General features: G+C 48.9%; 3 protein-coding genes across 10 annotated transcripts; 1 reads left to right on the top strand and 2 right to left on the bottom strand.

Annotated features, from left to right (window-relative positions):
• Positions 1-1,908: 1,908 nt before the first annotated feature.
• Positions 1,909-12,161, bottom strand: WHR1 (winged helix repair factor 1). Of its 3 annotated transcripts, none has more exons than XM_077286060.1 (7): positions 12,028-12,161; positions 8,495-8,664; positions 4,723-4,868; positions 3,521-3,756; positions 3,141-3,238; positions 2,320-2,467; positions 1,909-2,109 (listed from the first exon to the last, which is right to left on the bottom strand). In XM_077286060.1, the coding sequence occupies exons 2-7, from the start codon at positions 8,595-8,597 to the stop codon at positions 2,064-2,066; spliced, it is 777 nt and encodes a 258-aa protein (XP_077142175.1). In that variant the 5' UTR covers positions 8,598-8,664; positions 12,028-12,161; the 3' UTR covers positions 1,909-2,063. The 3 variants fall into 3 exon arrangements, with proteins under 3 accessions (XP_077142175.1, XP_077142174.1, XP_077142173.1); XM_077286059.1 differs by having other exon boundaries at positions 8,495-8,643; XM_077286058.1 differs by lacking the exon at positions 12,028-12,161 and adding an exon at positions 11,795-11,931 and having other exon boundaries at positions 8,495-8,643.
• Positions 8,671-11,778, bottom strand: LOC143806100 (uncharacterized). 6 transcript variants are annotated; one of them, XM_077286052.1, is made up of 3 exons: positions 10,270-11,778; positions 9,208-10,151; positions 8,671-9,089 (listed from the first exon to the last, which is right to left on the bottom strand). In XM_077286052.1, the coding sequence occupies exons 1-3, from the start codon at positions 11,285-11,287 to the stop codon at positions 8,697-8,699; spliced, it is 2,355 nt and encodes a 784-aa protein (XP_077142167.1). In that variant the 5' UTR covers positions 11,288-11,778; the 3' UTR covers positions 8,671-8,696. The 6 variants fall into 6 exon arrangements, with proteins under 6 accessions (XP_077142167.1, XP_077142171.1, XP_077142166.1 ...); XM_077286056.1 differs by having other exon boundaries at positions 8,671-10,151; positions 10,270-10,387; positions 10,683-11,292; XM_077286051.1 differs by having other exon boundaries at positions 9,208-11,778.
• A 33-nt stretch (positions 12,162-12,194) lies between the features above and the next one.
• Positions 12,195-16,711, top strand: DXO (decapping exoribonuclease). Its single transcript, XM_077286057.1, has 7 exons — positions 12,195-12,324; positions 12,722-13,094; positions 14,102-14,328; positions 14,448-14,667; positions 14,750-14,885; positions 14,969-15,063; positions 15,718-16,711. The coding sequence occupies exons 1-7, from the start codon at positions 12,294-12,296 to the stop codon at positions 15,833-15,835; spliced, it is 1,200 nt and encodes a 399-aa protein (XP_077142172.1). The 5' UTR covers positions 12,195-12,293; the 3' UTR covers positions 15,836-16,711.
• The last annotated feature ends 1,262 nt before the right edge of the window (positions 16,712-17,973 follow it).

The following is a 17,973-nucleotide window of genomic DNA, read 5'->3' as shown; positions in this document are numbered from 1 at the left end:
CTTAGTAACCCGATGTTTACCCTGGTTACCAGTGCTAATGTAAAAAAAACCAAAACACTACATACTTACATTCCGGTGTCTGTCCCCCGGCGCTGTGCTTTCCTGCACTGTCTGTGAGCGCCGGCCGGAATGCACAGCAGTGACGTGACCGCTGTAATCTGCTTTACGGCTGGCCGGCGCTGACAGTGCAGGAAAGCACAGCGCCGGGGGACAGACACCGGAATGTAAGTATGTAGTGTTTTTTTTTTTTTTACATTTACACTGGTAACCAGGGTAAACATCGGGTTACTAAGCGCGGCCCTGCGCTTAGTAACCCGATGTTTACCCTGGTTACCAGTGAAGACATCGCTGAATCGGCGTCACACACACCGATTCAGCGATGTCTGCGGGAGTCCAGCTACGAAATAAAGTTCTGGACTTTCTGCTCCGACCAACGATCTCACAGCAGGATCCTGATCGCTGCTGCGTGTCAAACACAACAATATCGCTATCCAGGACGCTGCAACGTCACAGATCGCTAGCGATATCGTTCAGTGTGAAGGTACCTTTACAGCACCGATCCTAGGCTGGACATCAGTGTTTCAGGCAATCTGAAATCTGTTTCAGAACTAAACAGCCAATCACAGTGATCGTAGTTTATTGGGATTTCTGCGCAAACCTATTATTCTAAAGATATGAACCTGAACATACCGCAAAACCATTTTTACAAGATGTGGATTCTAGTAAGGATTATTCAATATATTCACAAGATTACAATCCAAATTAAGAAAAAAGAAAAATTAAAAATGACACACCCAGGGTTTTGCCTAACAGCTTCATCAGGGGCATGAAGGTGTGTTTTTATCAATAACTTGAATAGCCGCTTCTTTCATTACATATTTTCTAAACAACACAGAAAAAAAAATGGAAATTGAGTACTAAAAATCATATACATGTAAACCATACCATAGGACCTTTATTTATTTGAAGAAAAAGGAGCAGAAAAATCATGAACAAAATCAAAGATAAAATCGTGAGCCTAAGAAGAGGTAAATTACAAAGTTGCTTGTTTTTAAAGATCAAACAACCCTTTTAACTTTCTGGATCTCTCTCTTGACTTTGCATGTTAGAAATACATGTAACGTAATATACATATATTGTAAGAAAGCAGCTCTCAGGTCCTGGATGAGAGGTATGTATCACCGAGGTGGCTCAGTGATGCGAGTCCTGCTGAAAGGGTTTTTTAATGGGCCAGAATTTTTGGGTCTGGGTTTTAGGAGCAGCCAGAAGAGTTGGGTGGGACTGGTTGATCCCATACCTCCTATCCAGGATTTGAAGGGCCTATTTACGTCAGCTGTGCTGTTTGTGTGTGGAGATGGAAAAACCTATTATATGCTGCTCAGTCTCTGCCAGGGGTTGACCAAGACTGGACTTAATTTATAAAAATACAAATAAAAATATATATCTATTTCTCAAACAATTATAACAATCGCCTAGCCAATCTAAGTGTTTTGTTGTGTTTTCTTTTCTCATGGTTGGTTAGTCTCTTTACAAGTTGCATTATGTGTCTCACCCATCTGATTTGCAAATGTTTGCTCTTATGAGCGTCACATAGGGGGCATGATGGGCTCTGCAGTGACGGCCACCATGTTGGAAGCCTTTAGGGTTTAAACTGCAGCTCCGATCACAGGAGGTCCTGCATGAAACGGGCATCATGCAGTGAACGCGTCAATTGAAAATGGGTTAATATCCAACATATCTGACCAGTCGGGAGGCACGACCTGCTGATTATAAAATCTTCACCGAATTATTAGTGTAAAAATATCCATGCAGTGTTGATCCCCAGAAACTCATGTACACCATAGCAGCGGGTCCTCCCCTTACCGCAAACACAACTGATCCGAAATAAGTTGGGACAGAAGACGAAAGTGATGAATAAATAAATGAATTTATTAAATTCCCCACATATATATACATTGTAGAACGTGGTCACGTCAGGTGGATGATGAGGGTTATTGTGGATTTCTGCAGACACCAGGAATGTGAATGACAAGGCACAGGCATGGCGACAGAAGGGAAGAGAACTACAAGTCAGATAGGCGGAGGAGGGCCCCAGAGGGTGTGGGAACACTGAAAAAGAGAAAAAAAGGAGAGGATCTAGTGGCATTACACCAGCAATTACCATCATTACTAGGTACGGCTTCTCTGCAAAGGGTAATCATTAACCATTTTACAGATGTATGTTTGCTGTCAGTTAATGGAACCTGTGCAGCTATTGTACTTCAGCCTCATAAAATAATGTAAATGCCACACGTTATTATATGGCGTTTCGCCACTCACCAGTCCACTAGCCCGGCCCCAATGATGTCGTGGATGTGATACTCCATTCCTAGTCTCAGGGCAGGGGGAGGTTTCCTACTGGACAGATCAGTGAGAAGGACTTCTTTATATCGGGAGCGACTGATCTGTGAAAGAAGAGCTTTCCGTCCTGCATAATACACGAAAGATGTAAGGACAAATCATTAGAGAGATGGGAATAGATAATTATATATAGACCAGTGGTGTTAAATAGACCACTGATCATATATAGACCACAGCTGGGCAATCAGCGACACTATGGACCCTGTAAAACTACATCAGCCAGGCCCCCAAAGAAGAAACGGCAAAATGTGCGTCGGGGTGGAGGGACGCAGCTCTTATTCACATTTTACCTGTGTGACCAACACATTCAATACTTAGGTACTATACCCATACTAGTTATCTTCATGATTATGATGTAACTATATGTGGCTAGGTATATGCGTTTTTTTTCTGATTTGTTTTGTGAACGCACTTTATTTAAATAGGTATTTCCATTATACATGTTGTAAATAAAGTTAGGCATTTCTGGTAATAAGTGGGAATTTTCTTAACCCAGTATGTTGTATTTTCTAATTTTTATTTTTTTTTTCTACTGGGTGCAAATTTTTCAACAATATGTTATCTTTTGAGTGTATACTTTCCATCAATTTATGGACTTGGGAAATATCTTAATACAAGGTGCACTTATTATCCCATGCATCTAGCATAATATATGGAAACATAGGACTACAGGATCTTGTAAGAAGACGGCCTTACAGGACACTACGGAGACTGACCGAATCGGCCTGATCATTCATTACCTTTTATAAAATGTTTGCTGAACTTGCCGGCTCCGGGGATGGACAGCCACCAGCTCCCGGCATCCCTCACGGTGAGAAGCCCGGCATGAACCAGCTGCCTGAGAGAGAATGTATATAGGATCGTCTCCTGGTATATATTCATTATTCAGTGCAAAATGTAACCAGGAGCGGACATCTTCCTGCACCACAACCACCCAAGAGCGATTGCATCAAGGAGCCAAACAACAAGACTTTAAAGCTCCGGGGATCGGATGTAAAATCTGCTCCAAAGCCCGAATGTTATTGCAATTTCTCCCCCATGTATTTACCGCTCGCTGTTCAGGAGGTGAACCCTCACTTCCCCCTACTGTCATCCCTATAACATAGTGTCCCATCCTTACGTGATCTCCGCATCGCTGAAGCGGTGTCTCTCCATCATCTCTTCCCGGTTGTAACTCATTTTAGAGGGAGTGAAGAGGCTGGAGTCCAGGAAGCGGCGGACGACGGGGGCTCCGGGACTTCCATCTATGCTTCTAATGATGGCTCCTAGAAAATCTTCCTTCCTGACCACAAGGAAAGTGTCAGGATCAAAACCGGGCTGCATGAGGCACACCTCCCCTGTCTGCTGTAAAGTGCTCTACAAGAGAAAATGTCTGCATTTTAGCAGTTGCAGTTATTTAACGGTTATTGCGCCAATAGGTACGAGAGCATAGCTACAGTACTGCCCCCGTGCTCCAGACCTCAGCTACTATAATACTGCCCCCCGTGCTCCAGACCACAGCTACTATAATACTGCTCCCCGTGCACCAGACCATAGCTACTATAATACTGCCCACCGTGCACCAGACCATAGCTACTATAATACTGCCCCCCCGTGCACCAGACCATAGCTACTATAATACTGCCCCCCCGTGCACCAGACCATAGCTACTATAATACTGCTCCCCGTGCTCCAGACCACAGCTACTATAATACTGCCCCCCGTGCACCAGACCATAGCTACTACAATACTGCCCTCCCGTGCACCAGACCATAGCTACTATAATACTGCTCCTATGTACAAGAATATAACTAATATTATACTGCCCCATGTACAAGAATATAACTACTATAATACTGCTCCTATGTACAAGAATATAACTACTATAATACTGCCCCTATGTACAAGAATATAACTACTATAATACTGCCCCTATGTATAAGAATATAGCTACTATAATACTGCTCCTATATACAAGAATATAACTACTATAATACTGCCCCTATGTGCAAGAATATAACTACTATAATACTGCCCCTATGTACAAGAATATAGCTACTATAATACTGCCCCTATGTATAAGAATATAGCTACTATAATACTGCTCCTATATACAAGAATATAACTACTATAATACTGCCCCTATGTGCAAGAATATAACTACTATAATACTGCCCCTATGTACAAGAATATAGCTACTATAATACTGCCCCTATGTACAATATTATAACTACTATAATACTGCTCCTATGTACAAGAATATAACTACTATAACACTGCCCATATGTACAAGAATATAACTACTATAATACTATGTACAGACACATAACTATTAGGACTCACCAGTAATCTATCTACGGTGGTGCGATCTCGGATGAGGTTGTACAGTTGATGTCTTAAGAACATGGGGGAGAGACTGTCATTGAATAGCTTACGTGGGAACAGCGCCCACAGATAGGATACGGCTTCCTGAGGTTTCTCTGTAAAATCTGATAAAACAAAAGAAAGTGAAATACTACATAGGATATACACTCACACATACGATAGATATATACACTGCTCAAAAAAATAAAGGGAACACTAAAATACCACATCCTAAATATCACTGAATGAAATATTCCAGTTGTAAATCTTCATTCATTGCATAGTGGAATGAGTTGAGAACAATAAAACCGAAAAATGATCAACGTAAATCACAACTAATATCCCATGGAGGTCTGGAGTTGGAATGATGCTCAAAATCAAAGTGGAAAATGAAGTTACAGGCTGACCCAACTTAAGTGGAAATGCCTCAAGACAAGGAAATGATGCTCAGTAGTATGTGTGGCCTCCATGTGCCTGTATGACCTCCCTACAATGCCTGGGCATGCTCCTGATGAGGCGGCGGATGGTCTCCTGAGGGATCTCCTCCCAGACCTGGACTAAAGCATCCGCCAAATCCTGGACAGTCTGTGGTGCAACGTGACGTTGGTGGATGGTGCGAGACATGATGTCCCAGATGTGCTCAATCAGATTCAGGTCTGGGGAACGGGCGGGCCAGTCCATAGCTTCAATGCCTTCATCTTGCAGGATGACTCCAGCCACATCAGGTCTGGCATTGTCCTGCATTAGGAGGAACCCAGGGCCAACCGCACCAGCATATGGTCTCACAAGGGGTCAGTGGATCTCATCCCTGTACCTAATGGCAGTCAGGCTACATCTGGCGAGCACATGGAGGGCTGTACAGCCCTCCAAAGAAATGCCACCCCACACCATTACTGACCCACTGCCAAACCGGTCATGCGGAAGGATGTTGCAGGCAGCAGATCGCTCTCCACGGCGTCTCCAGACTCTGTCACGTCTGTCACATGAGCTCAGTGTGAACCTGCTTTCATCTGTGAAGAGTACAGGGCGCCAGTGGCGAATTTGCCAATCCTGGTGTTCTGTAGCAAATGCCAAGCTTCCTGCACGGTGTTGGGCTGTGAGCACAACCCCCATCTGTGGATGTCGGGCACTCAGACCATCCTCATGGAGTCGGTTTCTAACCGTTTGTGCAGACACATGCACATTTGTGGCCTGCTGGAGGTCATTTTGCAGGGCTCTGGCAGTACTCCTCCTGTTCCTCCTTGCACAAAGGCTGAGGTAGCGATCCTGCTGCTGGGTTATAGCCCTCCTACGGCCCCCTCCACGTCTTATGGTGTACTGGCCTGTCTTCTGGTAGCGCCTGCAGCTTCTAGACACTACGCTGATGGACACAGCAAACCTTCTGGCCACAGCTCGCATTGATGTGCCATCCTGGATGAGCTGCACTACCTGAGCCACTTGTGTGGGTTCTAGAGTCCGTCTCATGCTACCACGAGTGTGAAAGCACAACCAACATTCAAAAATGACCAAAACATCAGCCAGAAAGCATTGGTACTGAGATGTGGTCTGTGGTCCCCACCTGCAGAACCACTCCTTTATTGAGTGTGTCTTGATAATTGCCAATAATTTCCATCTGTTGTCTATTCCATTTGCACAACAGCATGTGAAATTGATTGTCAAACAGTGTTGCTTCCTAAGTGGACAGTTTGATTTCACAGAAATGTGATTTACTTGGAGTTAGATTCTGTTGTTTAAATTGAAAGATCCAGATAATGGAAGGTCTCACATAGACTCCGGGCCTTGTCTATTAATACTGTTGCAACCAAGATTCCTCCTTGATGACACCCTCCATGATTGAGGAGTCTGGAAGGATATGGCCGGGGCTGACGAGGCAGAGAAGCAGTTTTGGTCTAACATTGGCAAGAAATGTGAATCCCTGGTTTTCTTTTCAATCTCTTACTCAATTCTGCCTTGGAAGGCGCTGCTGCTGCAGCACATCTCTCGTGCATTCTTTGCACAGAGGTCTTCAGGGTGGAGTGGGCTCATCTCTTAAGACAACCTGAGTCCGTTATACCCCCCGCACTGTTCCCCCGCAGCCCCCCAAGTCATCTGTTTGGGGTGTGGTCTTTTCTTCAGCGACGCTTCCAACACACAATCCTCATGTGTGCCGATGATTAGTCCGTGCTGGAAGCTGCAGTCAAAGGGAAGACCACAACTGGAACTGGTGCCTTAGGGAGCGAGCGGAGGACGGGCATGGAGAGGAAGGGCGAGAAAAGTATTTTAATCCTTTTCTGGCTGATTGGAATCCAGGAAGATGGCAGCCAAAAAAAATCTGCAAATCTGGGGAAATTCTAAGCCAATTTGATTTGTATCGTACAGATTTGCTGATCCTGATTTCTCCCCTCCAAGGCCAAGCTTACGGGGCAGCTTTGAGCACTTCGGGGGCCATGTATGAGGGTCTGCCAATAATTTCACTGACGTCCTGTGCAGCCGTCCCATAGTCACATGTGTCCCTGGAGGTCGATGAGGTTATTACTCGTCTCCAGTTATTACCATATTATTATTATTATTATTATTTGAACATCCAGAGAAAACAGAAAAGGTAGCACTCACCCAAGCGATATGTAAAAGATCCTTTATTCTTCCATATATCTGAGTAAGGACATGCCTTTCGGGCTACAGGTAAAAAGAGAGGGTGCGGGGAGTGAGACGGACGATGGCCATTTCGCGCACGTTGCGCTTCAACGGGTCCAGGTATCTCACATACCTGGACCCGTTGTAGCGCAACGTGCGCGAAACGGCCGTCGTCCGGCTCACTCCCCACACCCTCTCGTTTTACCTGTAGCCCGAAAGGCATGTCCTTACTCTGATATATGGATGAATAAAGGATCTTTTACATATCGCTTTGGTGAGTGCCACCTTTTCTGTTTTCTCTGGATGTTTAAATACGAATTACTGCTTGGCAGAGCACCACAGAGCGATAGTATTCCACGGCTGATCCGTTTGCCATAAGAGACTCTGATTATTGCAGCAAGTTGCCCACTTTAATTACCATCATAAACCATCTTTCCTGGTGCTGTCATACTTCCTCTTTTTTCCATGGATTATTATTATTCTTATAGGCCATGCTGACAGTTTCCACCTGAACTTGTCCCAACAGAGGTCTGTACCGTATACACTGCTTTCCGCTGGAACGACAAGTTCTGAAAACTGTCCAGATAAATCCCTGTTTTCTCTGCTGCAGATCTAGCAGTTCTCTGAATGCTGAGCCCTGTATAACCCAGCCCTGATTGATTGGCTGCTTTCTGTGTACACTGTGCATAAGCAAAAAGCTGCCAAACAGTGGAGGGAGCGGGGTTATATAGAACTCACAAATATGGGGGACTACCCTGGTTAGTCCTCTACTAATAATCTGCTGCTGATAAACCAGATATTTTATCAAATTTACAGCAAGCAGCCTAGTAAGTGACACTTCACTGGAATCAGGGTCTCTGCCCCTACATCATGCTGCTCTCAGGTTAGGTGGCAAAAAACTGCTGACAGATTCCCTTTAAAGAGCGATCCTTATCTCCCACATTTTGGGCATAGACCTAGGACCTACCACTGGGACCGCATCTGTACTGAGGACAGAGTCTCGTGCCCACTGCTGTGAGAGGAGGCTGTACATGCACAACTCTCCCCATAGATGTCACATATGTAGACGTTGGGAATACCCCTCCATGTCGCCTGCTGCGGCCGCGGTGTGGCTACTGTCTTCTGATGGTGCCATTACCTGGATATGGCGACGGATTCACATTTACATCGGATTTCAGATTTTCTTCCCGCGGTTTCTTCACTCTGAAAGGGTCACAGATCAGCTTGCGCTTGCGGTCCATGAAGGGGACGGGGTCAGGGGTGAGGGTGGGAGAGACGTCCAGCCTCCTGTATAGATAGAGATAAAGTCTGGAAAGGACGATTATATCAGGGGATCTGCATCACACACAGCGGTGTCTGCCCAGACAGCACGAGAGAACCTGGCGACAGAACAAGCAGGAGACGTGAGGTGTGACGTGTAAAGACAGCACGAGAGAACCTGGCGGCAGAACAAGCGGAAGACGCGAGGTGTGACGTGTACAGACAGCACGAGAGAACCTGGCGACAGAACAAGCAGGAGACGTGAGGTGTGACGTGTAAAGACAGCACGAGAGAACCTGGCGGCAGAACAAGCGGAAGACGCGAGGTGTGACGGGCACAGACAGCACGAGAGAACCTGGCGGCAGAACAAGCGGAAGACGCGAGGTGTGACGTGTACAGACAGCCCGAGAGAACCTGGCGGCAGAACAAGAGGGAGATGCAAGGTGTGACGGGCACAGACAGCCCGAGAGAACCTGGCGGCAGAACAAGTGGGAGACGCGAGGTGTGACGGGTACAGACAGCACGAGAGAACCTGGCGGAAGAACAAGCGGAAGACACAAGGTGTGACGTGTACAGACAGCCCGAGAGAACCTGGCGGCAGAACAAGAGGGAGATGCAAGGTGTGACGGGCACAGACAGCCCGAGAGAACCTGGCGGCAGAACAAGTGGGAGACGCGAGGTGTGACGGGTACAGACAGCACGAGAGAACCTGGCGGAAGAACAAGCGGAAGACACAAGGTGTGACGTGTACAGACAGCCCGAGAGAACCTGGCGGCAGAACAAGAGGGAGATGCAAGGTGTGACGGGCACAGACAGCCCGAGAGAACCTGGCGGCAGAACAAGAGGGAGATGCAAGGTGTGACGGGCACAGACAGCCCGAGAGAACCTGGCGGCAGAACAAGTGGGAGACGCGAGGTGTGACGGGTACAGACAGCACGAGAGAACCTGGCGGAAGAACAAGCGGAAGACACAAGGTGTGACGTGTACAGACAGCCCGAGAGAACCTGGCGGCAGAACAAGAGGGAGATGCAAGGTGTGACGGGCACAGACAGCCCGAGAGAACCTGGCGGCAGAACAAGAGGGAGATGCAAGGTGTGACGGGCACAGACAGCCCGAGAGAACCTGGCGGCAGAACAAGTGGGAGACGCGAGGTGTGACGGGTACAGACAGCACGAGAGAACCTGGCGGAAGAACAAGCGGAAGACACAAGGTGTGACGTGTACAGACAGCCCGAGAGAACCTGGCGGCACAACAAGAGGGAGATGCAAGGTGTGACGGGCACAGACAGCCCGAGAGAACCTGGCGGCAGAACAAGCGGAAGACGCGAGGTGTGACGTGTACAGACAGCACGAGAGAACCTGGCGGCAGAACAAGCGGGAGAAGCGAGGTGTGACGGGTACAGACAGCACGAGAGAACCTGGTGGAAGAACAAGCGGAAGACACAAGGTGTGACGTGTACAGACAGCCCGAGAGAACCTGGCGGCAGAACAAGAGGGAGATGCAAGGTGTGACGGGCACAGACAGCCCGAGAGAACCTGGCGGCAGAACAAGTGGGAGACGCGAGGTGTGACGGGTACAGACAGCACGAGAGAACCTGGCGGAAGAACAAGCGGAAGACACAAGGTGTGATGTGTACAGACAGCCCGAGAGAACCTGGCGGCAGAACAAGAGGGAGATGCAAGGTGTGACGAGAACAGACAGCCCGAGAGAACCTGGCGGCAGAACAAGTGGGAGACGCGAGGTGTGACGGGTACAGACAGCACGAGAGAACCTGGCGACAGAGCAAGCGGGAGACATGAGGTGTGACAGGTACAGACAGCACGAGAGAACCTGGCGGCACAACAAGCAGGAGACGAGAGGTGTGACGGGTACAGAAACCACGAGAGAACCTGGCGGCAGAACAAGCGGGAGACGCAAGGTGTGACGGGTACAGACAGCATGAGAGAACATGGCAGTAGAACAAGCGGGAGACGTGAGGTGTGACGGGCACAGACAGCACGAGAGAACCTGGCGGCAGAACAAGCGGGAGACGCAAGCTGTGACGGGTACAGACAGCATGAGAGAACCTGGCGGCAGAACAAGCGGGAGAAGCGAGGTGTGATGGGTACAGACAGCACGAGAGAACCTGGCGGAAGAACAAGCGGAAGACACAAGGTGTGACGTGTACAGACAGCCCGAGAGAACCTGGCGGCAGAACAAGAGGGAGATGCAAGGTGTGACGGGCGCAGACAGCCCGAGAGAACCTGGCGGCAGAACAAGTGGGAGATGCGAGGTGTGACGGGTACAGACAGCACGAGAGAACCTGGCGACAGAGCAAGCGGGAGATGCGAGGTGTGACGGGTACAGACAGCACAAGAGAACCTGGCGGCAGAACAAGAGGGAGACGCAAGGTGTGACGGGCACAGCACAGACAGCACGAGAGAACCTGGCGGCACAACAAGCAGGAGACGAGAGGTGTGACGGGTACAGAAACCACGAGAGAACCTGGTGGCAGAACAAGCGGGAGAAGCGAGGTGTGACGGGTACAGACAGCATGAGAGAACCTGGCAGTAGAACAAGCGGGAGACGTGAGGTGTGACGGGCACAGACAGCACGAGAGAACCTGGCGGCAGAACAAGCGGGAGACGCAAGGTGTGACGGGTACAGACAGAACAAACGACCTCTCCCTCATTACATCCTGGCCGCCTCCATCCACAGTAATGTCTGCAGACAAATCCACAAAAAGCTGGAGAACAGCTGACGTCTCAGTGACACCGGGACACGGTCATAAGGGGGTGTGTGCCCGGTGTATGGTCATAAGGGAGGTGTGCCCGGTCATAATGGGGGTGTGCGCCCGGACATAAGGGGGTGTGTGGCGGGTGCACGGTCATAAGAGGGTGTGTGTCCGGGGTACGGTCATAAGGGAGGTGTGCCAAGTGTACGGTCATAAGGGAGTGTGCGCCAGGACATAAGGGGGTGTGCGCCCGGACATAATGGGGTGTGAGCCCGGACATAAGAGGGTGTGTGCCCGATGTACGGTAATAAGGGTTGGGCGCCCGGTCATAGGGGGTGTGTGCTTGGTGCACGGTCATAAGGGGTGTGTGCCCGGTTATAATGGGGTGTGCGCCCGGTGCATAGTCAGAAAGGGGTGTGTGCCTGTTGTATGGTCATAAGGGGGTGTGCCTGGTCATATACTGACATAGGGACCTCTAAGGTTTTCATAGGGGCGTCTGTGGCTGACATGGGTGGCGTCTGCTTGCCACAGGCATAGGGCCTCTATGGTGCAGTGGTGCCTGGCACGTATACGGATCCCACACTCGGGCTGATGGCTGTGAGGTTCCTCCTAAGCGGAGGCCGGTACTCCGCGGTCTGGCTCTCGGGTAATAGGTGGATACCCCGGGCACAGCCATCAGCTGTCACACACTCACTTACCTCCAGCCCACACGTCCCCTGTGCTCCGCCGCAGACTATATCAGAGCCGGACTGACCTGGCCGCCATCTTCCCGGAGACCAGGACCTGTTCTACCCTGTGGACGGCAGCGTCCTGAGCACACAGGAGACCGGACTGTAACCTGCAGCTCGTCCTCTAGTGTAACTACAGAACCTCCGCCTGTGACACGTACGGGGGCCGAGAAGTCCCGCCCATCCGGCGCCTACATTATACGCCATCACTCCACTTAAAGAGACAGACCAGGAAAATGGATGAGAGTGTGCAGAGAGACAGTGCAGGTGAGGAGAGTAGTAGTAACAGAGGGAGCTGTTGGATTTATGTGGGCTTGCTGGGACTTGTAGTTGTAATAAAGCCTCTTGTATTATTCTATGGTATCTTATTATAAGGGGGTTGTTAGTCAGTGTTGGAGCTCATGTTGACTTGTGGGTGTCAGTGGCATTAAAGCTGCCATGTTGGGTGCTGTCGGCAGTCACTCGGGCCTGGGGGCGCCTGTTACATGTCTCTAATGCTGGAACTCCCTGCTCAGAGGCCATAGATGAGTCCCCTATAGTCGTGCTGTCCTGGTGGGCTGGAGGGTGTATGTCTGCAATGTATAACCCATGGTAAAGGTAGTGTAGAGACCCTCACGTCAGCCCCCTGATTGCCCGGTACTCTAATGTATATTTTGTGTTTCAGCGAGCAGCCGTAAGAGAAGCCTGGACCCTCCTGATTTACCGCCTCCCAAGAACCTGCACGTCGCCTCCTTGAGGACCCATCCCTCCGTCTACCAGGGCTCCTTTCCCTTTTACAGGTTGCCCTCAGAACTGGGGTCCTTCTCTCTGGATGAGAAGCGATGTTACCATGGCGATGCCCGGCGTCTCCGTTTTCTTAGTCCCCCCGCGGGGATGGAGAGCGGAGCAGCTTCCCCCGGATGGGATGTGATGGAGGGATTTGAAGATCGCTATGTGCGACGTGACGAAGACCAAAAAGAGGGACTGCTGCATATTCTAACATGGGTGACGGAGAACAGAGCGCTGCTGCGAGGAAACGGAAATCCTGAAGGCAAAAGGTGGGTAACGTTGTGTGTATGGATGTACACGGGGGTCTCGGCTATCAAAAAGTGCCCAAAGCAGATATGTAGAGGGCAGATTCATCATGGCGGCGGAGCAACGTGTGTGAAGTTAGAGCCTCCAACTGCATCTATGGAGTCAGCAAGCCACAAATCAGGGTCTCAGGGGAGGAAGGTTATGGGCCACGTGTATCCAAAGTTATGAGGAGAGGGGTCATGGGGAACTTTTTGGCATGAAGTGCAACTTATTTAGAATTGCGATTCTGCATAAGATTGGGGGGCAACACTACGGTTTTGGCCTCAACTCTGATCACGCACCCAAAGATCGTCCTATGCTGCTACCATATCGGACTTGTGACGTGACCAGCAAGGAGGAACTGGTTGAAATCATTTTTTTTTTTGCAACCAGCTTATTGCGGTCCTTGTACTTCTCAGGAGATTTAGTTTTTGTTGACTCAGCTGCATGATTTACGGCTGCTAGCCAGCCTGAGTACATGTGGGGGTTGCCTGGTTGCTAGGGAATCCCCACATGTATTCAAGCTGTCTATAAGCTGTAAATCATGCAGCTCAGGCAATGAAAACTAAATCTCTGAACACTAACAAATACTCGGAGACCACCCGAGTGTGATCTGGAAAACCCGAGCAACGAGTACACTCGCTCATCACTAGTCCCTGGCTCTTATCTAGCATTGGAAAGTGTACTGCCGGCCTTGAAAAGCTGAGCTGGAGTTTTTTCCTCCAAATTTATCATTGAGATGGGAAATTTGATAATCTGGAGCTGTGGAGCTGAAGTGGGTGCATGAAGGATTGAGCATAAATGACACAACTGTGGGCCGCGGTGGGTAAGTCGGGGAGCGCTGCCGCTGATGTTACATGTTTCAGGAACTTTTTGTAAGTTTATAAGTAAACTTTTATTACCCCTTTAAGAAATAAATTTGCGTTTCATTATCCAGGCAGGGTATTTTAATACCCAAGTTTCCTAATAACATTTTCTGTCCTTCCTTCAGACCAGTGGACCGAGACTTTGTCACCTGGCGGGGTCACCTCACTAAGATTCTGTGCAGCCCGTATGAAAGTCAAGAAGGCTGGATCCTGGCCGTGACGCTGTTTAAGGGCACCTTGTATATCAGCGAGAGGGAGACCACAGCCGCTTACAGGAAGAGGAAAGAGCGGACTCGGGAGCAGGAGAAGCTCATGTACTCTGGGTACAAGTTCGAGAGCTACATGTGTGCAGGTGCGTCCGTCTCCTTTATATCCTCTGTTGTCCCTGCACTCCGTGGCCCCCAGTAACATCTGACCTGGGCAGACTGTAATAAATCGCTCCATCTCATACATATAACACCTTCTACCCAGATTCTCCTGATGGCGCTCCTTGCCCGTCTGAAGTTGTGAACACCAACGAGGGATTTTGCAGCGTCTTGCTGGGCCGCCTGGCATCTCATTCCTTCCTGGTTTCCGGAGAGGTGGACTGCAAAGACCCGAGCAGTACTAATCCCTCACCGCCATCGTGCTACGTAGAGCTGAAGACGAGTGCGGAGATGCGGAGCCCACACCAAGAGCGCAGCTTCCACCGGTGCCAGTCAATATTACGTACGCCCCTTACCCTTTCCTCCCAGGGACTGTATAGAGGATGAATGTCTTCCCCTTCCCTCCAGGTATAAGCTCCTGAAGTGGTGGTGCCAGTCCTTCCTGCTCGGGATTCCCCTCATCATCGCCGGATTTCGGAATCCACAAGGAAGAATCGTATCTCTGGAGAAATTCAGGACGTCTGACATCTCTCGCTTAGTTCGGGTAACAGAGAGTCTCGTGTCATTTGTCGCTGCCATATTGGAAGTCGTGGTGCAGAGACACATTTGTATTTGTCCCTGGTGCAGGGTGACAGGCAGAGCTGGGATCCGGCCGTGTGTATGAACTTCTGTAACGCCTTCCTCGGTTATATCAAGAAAGTGGTGACCACAGATGACCACAGGTAAGAAGCCATCTCTCTTAGAGGGGTTGTCCGGGCTTAGGCTTTCTTATAGCGCCACACCTGTCCATGGGTTGTGTCTGGCATTGCGGCTCTATTGAAGTCAGTGGGGCTGAGCTGCAGCGACACACAACCTGTGTACGTGTGTTACCGTTTGTGGTAGAAAGCAGCCATGTTTTTCCAATCTGTGACACCCTTTATGGACGAAGTCAACAAGTGCAAAACTGATGGCCATCCTATTAGGCGCTGCCTCCGGGGGCCGCTAACGTCTCAGATGCTGAAGTCTGTGTGAATTATTGCTTCATGTTCAGTTGCTCCTCAGCAGCAGTGCATCGGGGGAATAAGTAAAGGGTTGGTCCGACACTGCTCACATCTATATCGGTAGGTGAGGGCCACTAATGACGCCCTGTTGACAGGTGCCTTCCAGTACGTGAGCACAGTTGGCAGATATCGGGCATGCACGTTATGGTGATAAACAGGACGTCATCTATGGCGCTCGCCTCATGCAGGACAAGGCATTCTTTGCACGGCTCCATTATGTTCGTCCGTTAGTGCCACAGTAACATCTCGGAGCACGAGAACAATACTTAGGAGTACCTGCAGCTGTGGGTAATTTAATTTCTCATTCTCCCTAAATTTTCTTCTCATCTTCCATAGGGTCGTATTTGTGTTCTCCTGGGAGCCGGGCGAAGACGTCACTTTTACCATTGAAGCAGATTCTAATCAGTTAGTCGTCCCAGACTGGTACGTGGAGGCGATATCACAGGCTTCATGATGCGGTGCCAGAGAATGAGCAGCCATACTTCTGCGGACCTTTATACCGAGGTCTGTGGACTATATGGAGTCCGTCACCAAGGAAGACTTGAGCCCTGGACATGCACTCCTGGGGTTGGTCCTCGATTTTATGCCACAGTGTAACTGATCAATTGCATAGAGATTTATCACATCCAGCCATATTACCCCAAATCTCGGGTAACAATGGTCATGACGGCCAAATGTAATAGTGATGTGCCAATATAGGGAGGGCTACGAGAGCGGAGCACAGGGAAAAACTACAATTCTGCATTTATTCTCTACTGCCCGAGTCCGATGTAATCAGACACATCTCCTTCCTACAATCTGCAGCCATGGAGGGTCTAATTTACAGGGCTAGATGTCAGAACAAGTGCTGGAGAAACAAATCCGTGTGAGAATAATTGCAAAAGCTGCTAGTAAAGCCTCTAAAAATCCTAATTCTCCAGCAAACAGCAAGGACCTCTGTGATTCCCAGCAGTCACAACAGAATCTCCACTTCCACAATGCACCCCCTGCTGGCTAGAGGACAGAGGTAATGCCCCGCTGACGGGAGGACAAAGGAAATGCACTATTGATGGGGGAGGACAGAGGTAATACCCTGCTGGCGGGAGGACAGAGGAAATGCACTATTGATGGGGGAGGACACAGGTAATGTCCTTTCTCTTTCTGCCCCATGACCAGGTATGCAGAGATGAAGCCACCCTAGATTTTGTTCAGCCCAAAAAGCTCCATTACTTCATATACTGTGACAATGAAATCCGTATAATAACTGCGAGCATGTCACAGACTGCAAACCGCGTGACAATAGGATCCCGTTACATGGGCTCAGCTGTAAATAAAGACGTTTATTTTGCAATCTCTGGCTTATGTTTGCTTTGTCGCAAAGTCAGAAAACAAGTCGGTGGGTTGTAAAAGTCACATCCAAAGATGGGTCCAAGTGCTGACGCGCCCCAGCTTCCTTATAGACTAGAAGACCCGCAATGGATCATCTCTGGGATAACATGACCTTAATCATTTCAAGCATTGGCTCCTTGCGTGTATTAGTTGCTACCTTCTAAAATCCGATCCTTCACCAGATTTCACAAAACAAACTGCATTGATGATTAAAGAGATTTTAAGCCCGATGAGGCAGGTCTCCTTACTATGAAAATCCTTCTCAGAATGGCTGTATCATCCGAATATTAAAATGAGCAGTCAACCTGAAGAGTGAGAAAGCTCATGAATCAAAATGGGTTCCATCTCCCCCCACTCAGCCTTACTGGCAGCTGCAGCTTGTACTGAGCAGTGTGAGATGGCAGCAGAGAGGAGGGACACTGAGGAGCTCTGTCAGGCTAGGAGGACGGAGACTGAGTTTAAACTTTTAAAAAATGGTTATATAGGCAGTGTGACATGGATTATCACAGGCTGTACACTAGACTCATCAGGTTGGTATAATAAAGTATGAAGTTTGTTTTGTGAAATCTGGTGACAGATCCACTTTAATCCAATCTACTCTGATGCACTCCAAGACAGACATCTGCAGCCATGCTTCCTTGGATTCATGCTTTGACCCTTTGGCGTCATACCCCCAGCCCTTGACCAGCAGTCTGGACCATCGAACTGACCAAGATAGAAAACCGCTGCATGCGATCTTGCTCCTTGGCATTCTCCTCATTTCCATCTCCAGATACTTGTGTGAAAGTCTCTTCTCGTTTAGGTGAGAGCTTTACCTAAGCTGAGCTCCAAACTAGACTCCTCGGTAGATACTTATCGGGGCAATCCAGGAGTTGCTCAAAATTCAACACTGATTCCCCCACCAGGAACAAGGTCTTCTACTTTTGTGGAACCAAGCCTTCTTTAATAATTCTGATTTTGAGGATGTCTTCTTCAGGGATGGAAGCCCAGTCAGACATTTCTCCTTGCCAAATGTGTAAACCTGATGTACCCTTTCCCTGGGGATCTTCTAAGAGGACTAGTCTCCAAAGGTCGACCCTCCTCTATCCCACACCTGTCCAAGGCTTTTACAATCAACATGGCAGATGCTACCATGAATTGTTGTTTGTAATGTTTTTTCTTTATGGCTTCATTGGGGGACACAGGTAACCATGAGTGTGTGCTGCTGTCGCTAACAGGCTGACA

The sequence above is a fragment of the Ranitomeya variabilis genome, chromosome 2 (assembly GCF_051348905.1).
Source record: "Ranitomeya variabilis isolate aRanVar5 chromosome 2, aRanVar5.hap1, whole genome shotgun sequence".
NCBI lineage: Eukaryota > Metazoa > Chordata > Amphibia > Anura > Dendrobatidae > Ranitomeya > Ranitomeya variabilis.
The sequence above is the reverse complement of the archived record's forward strand: the minus strand, read 5'-3'. Positions and strand labels throughout refer to the sequence as shown.

Excerpts from the sequence above, each read along its gene's own strand:
- LOC143806100 (XM_077286051.1), bottom strand. The coding sequence starts at position 11,287 with ATGAGGGAGAGGTCGTTTGTTCTGTCTGTACCCGTCACACCTTGCGTC. Across the intron at positions 9,090-9,207 it reads CCCTCTTGTTCTGCCGCCAG|GTTCTCTCGGGCTGTCTGTG; the intron begins GTTCTCTCGGGC and ends TTCTGCCGCCAG.
- WHR1 (XM_077286058.1), bottom strand. The coding sequence starts at position 11,838 with ATGTCAGCCACAGACGCCCCTATGAAAACCTTAGAGGTCCCTAT. Across the intron at positions 8,644-11,794 it reads AAAACCTTAGAGGTCCCTAT|GAGGCTGGACGTCTCTCCCA; the intron begins GTCAGTATATGA and ends CTATCTATACAG. Across the intron at positions 3,239-3,520 it reads TTCAGCGATGCGGAGATCAC|GCAGCTGGTTCATGCCGGGC; the intron begins GTAAGGATGGGA and ends ATTCTCTCTCAG.
- DXO (XM_077286057.1), top strand. The coding sequence starts at position 12,294 with ATGGATGAGAGTGTGCAGAGAGACAGTGCAG. Across the intron at positions 12,325-12,721 it reads TGTGCAGAGAGACAGTGCAG|CGAGCAGCCGTAAGAGAAGC; the intron begins GTGAGGAGAGTA and ends TTTGTGTTTCAG. Across the intron at positions 14,668-14,749 it reads CAAGAGCGCAGCTTCCACCG|GTATAAGCTCCTGAAGTGGT; the intron begins GTGCCAGTCAAT and ends CCTTCCCTCCAG.